At 36.1% G+C, this 3,011-nt stretch overlaps 1 protein-coding gene across 1 annotated transcript; it reads right to left on the reverse strand.

The window, feature by feature from the left end:
- Nucleotides 1–1,680: 1,680 nt before the first annotated feature.
- LOC131658688 (uncharacterized) lies at nt 1,681–3,011 on the reverse strand. Its single transcript, XM_058927957.1, has 3 exons — nt 3,003–3,011; nt 2,285–2,386; nt 1,681–2,169 (listed from the first exon to the last, which is right to left on the reverse strand). Exons 1-3 carry the CDS (start codon nt 3,009–3,011, stop codon nt 1,681–1,683), a joined length of 600 nt encoding a protein of 199 aa, XP_058783940.1.

Here is a 3,011-nt window from a genome sequence, read left to right on the forward strand (position 1 = left end):
GTAACACGACTATTTTGCTTGGAGGGAAATATCGTGCTAAAAACACGATCTTCAATTCGTCCCACATCGTGACGGAGTTTGATGGAAAGGATTGGAACCAAGCCTAAGCTCTATCTCTCAGCGAGAAACGGAAAAGACGTAGTCTTATTGCGTCGTTACTTACTCCATGTGCTATCACTATATCAGCAAACTGAACGAATTTCGTCAGGTGTTCCTTGGGATCCTCGGTAGAATTTCCAGAAAATTGGCGTTGTTGAATGGCTGATATCAATGATGGTTTCAACTCGAACTCGTTTCAGTCGATTGCGGGGGCAGCAATGCTATTGTGAGGCTCTTGTTGTGATGGAGTAGCGTTTTCTCTAAGTGGACGGTTTCATAGTCATTCAGACATGTCTATAACAGGTTTGACTTTTGGTTCAAATTTAGGTTCAGAGATAGATTCAGAATCGGATTCATAATCAATCTTAAATTCTGGTGTAGGAAGAGGAATCGTGTGGTTGAGACAGTAATTCCTGACTGCTCGTCTAACACTAAGGCGACATTCAGGTTCGCTTGCCGGTTGTTCTAGAGCTTCTCCTTATGAGCGAGTGTTTGGCATACAACCGACAAAAAATAAAAATAAAATTTGATGCTCTAGTCTAAACGTGCAACAAAAAAATCGCACTAAATGACTAATCAGTCCCCGGCAACGGCGCAAAAAACTCGATCAGGACTTTATAAGTCTATCGGGATGATGAAATTGTTTAGTTAACATATGCAAAACTTTTATTTTTTTTTTGGCTTTATATCACCGGTTTAGTCCCGTTCGGGGGCGAGTTCTGGCATCAAGTGGTTCCATCCCCCTCCCGATCGCAGTTGCGGGGGATCGAACCGTGGTTCTCCCTACCAAGTCCAGCGCCAATCACCACTGGACCAACTAACGATTGGTAACATATGCAAAACTTTTAGGTTACACTGTGGTTCAGTCCTTGTATTAAGTAATTTTGGCATTCTATCAAAATAAATAATTAAAAACAAAACTTCCCCAGCAAGGCTAGAACCAGCAATGTAAATTCATAAACAAACTTTCCTAACTGCCGCACCAGAAAGATTAAACATTCTAGTATTTCATAATATATATATATATATATATATATAATAGGATCAAATGACACCACTACTAGAAATACACGTATTTCCTGCGGAATTACCTGCGGATTTGTGTTAAATTTCCGCAGGAAACGTGTTTCCTGCGGATTTTCCTGCGGATTTATGTCCCCAGCTAAAACCTTCGTGGGTAATATGTTTCGCAGGTAATTCCGCAGGTAATTCCGCAGCTAAATCCGCAGGAAACAGTTCGCAGGTAAATCCGCAGGTAAATCCGCAGCTAATTCCGCAGGTAAATTTGCAGGAAATGTCTATCCGCAGGTAAATCCGCAGGAAATTTCTTTCTGAAATTAAATAATTTTTTTATTTTAATAAGCTTTTGAACCATTATATATATTTAACTATAATATAAAATAAAACTATAATTTTCAATTTAAACTAAACTTGAATTCATAGAACATAATTGGTAAGAAGTACTTACATAGTCATTACTAAAAATGATTCAAAAAATCAAGTTCTTACTAATCATTTGTTTGACAAGTTAAAAAGATAATACAATCCAAAAACTAAGTCAAAATGAAAAAAAAGTACAAATCAAAATTCATTACTAAGGTCTTCTTCATCTGTTTCATCGACGACATCTTCATTTGCGTGATCACTTTCATTAGTGGGTTGTGGTGGATGAGAAGAAGACCCAACAAATCCTAAATGATTCATTAAAAATGAAATTTTATTATTTGTTTCGGCCATCTTTTCTTCTTGTCGATGCAATTGTTGCCTCATCACCATCTTCTCTTGTTCTTGTCTTTGCAATGATGCATTTAAGGCATGGACTTGACTTCTCAAAACATCAACCTCTTGAGAGTCACTTGAAAGACTTGAGGGTTTCTTTGATACAGAAACCAAAGTCTTAGATGCGGTTCCAAGACCAAATACCTCATTCCCTTTCTTCTTTCCAACCGACTCTACCCATATATCCAAATCAGGTGGCATTTCATTAGTTGGTTGACTATCAGCTTCGTCCTCTCCTGGAATAGTTGGATTCTGAGAAGAAATCTCCAACATTTTCTGTTCAAATTTATCCTAAAAGAAAATTGAAAAAATAGTACGAAATTAAATTCAATAAAAGTGATATTTTCCAAAAGACTTGTGTGCAGATTTGAAATTCAATCAAATTAACACTTCCCGAAATACTTACATATGCAGATTCAGCATGAACTCCAACCCAACTTTGATCCTTTTTCCGATGTGTGCGAAAATAGAACTCGGTCAATGATGGATCTGCACCCTTTTCCTTTCTCTACAAATTAAGAAAATCGTATTATTAACATTGACAGCACTGGACATTCTTCAAAAGATTAAACATTTGAAGTAAAACATTATGAAACTAATGAAGTAAAACATTCTTCAAAAGATTTCAGTCAAATACAAATGGCAGACTGGTTTTTAAGAAATAGCACAATGCTGCCAGAAAATAGCAAACAAGAATACATAAGCTTGACTAATCTGCTCCACAGCCAAATGGTATATACTGATCTAGATTTGCTTGCATAGTTTGAACAATATGGAACACAGTAATGAGACACAAATAAGTTAAAGGATTTCATTACAGAACTTTTGAAAAAGCTGACTGGGATGTTTATGTACCATCTTTTTCAAAAAGAAACTAAACACACCATGATGTTAAAATATTATCTTGAATAAAAGTACTTCAAATTGCAATTCCAGTAGTGTCTATATTACATCAACCAAGATTATGGTTGAGTATTCCCACAAAAGGGTTAAAATTCACTTCATATAATCTCAACCCTTTTAAATAATACATTCCTTAGAATACCAGGGATTGATCAAATCAAGTTAGCGTAGCTTCCTTAGCAATCTAGCAGACAATTCCTCTTTCAACAAAACACACATACCTTATTCAT

This window comes from Vicia villosa, linkage group LG3, assembly GCF_029867415.1.
Source record: "Vicia villosa cultivar HV-30 ecotype Madison, WI linkage group LG3, Vvil1.0, whole genome shotgun sequence".
Lineage (NCBI taxonomy): Eukaryota > Viridiplantae > Streptophyta > Magnoliopsida > Fabales > Fabaceae > Vicia > Vicia villosa.

What these genes read in the sequence shown, in the direction of transcription:
- LOC131658688 (XM_058927957.1), bottom strand. An exon ending in TTCATGCTGAATCTGCATAT is followed by an intron (nt 2,170 to 2,284) that starts GTAAGTATTTCG and finishes ATTTTCTTTTAG; the next exon opens with GATAAATTTGAACAGAAAAT.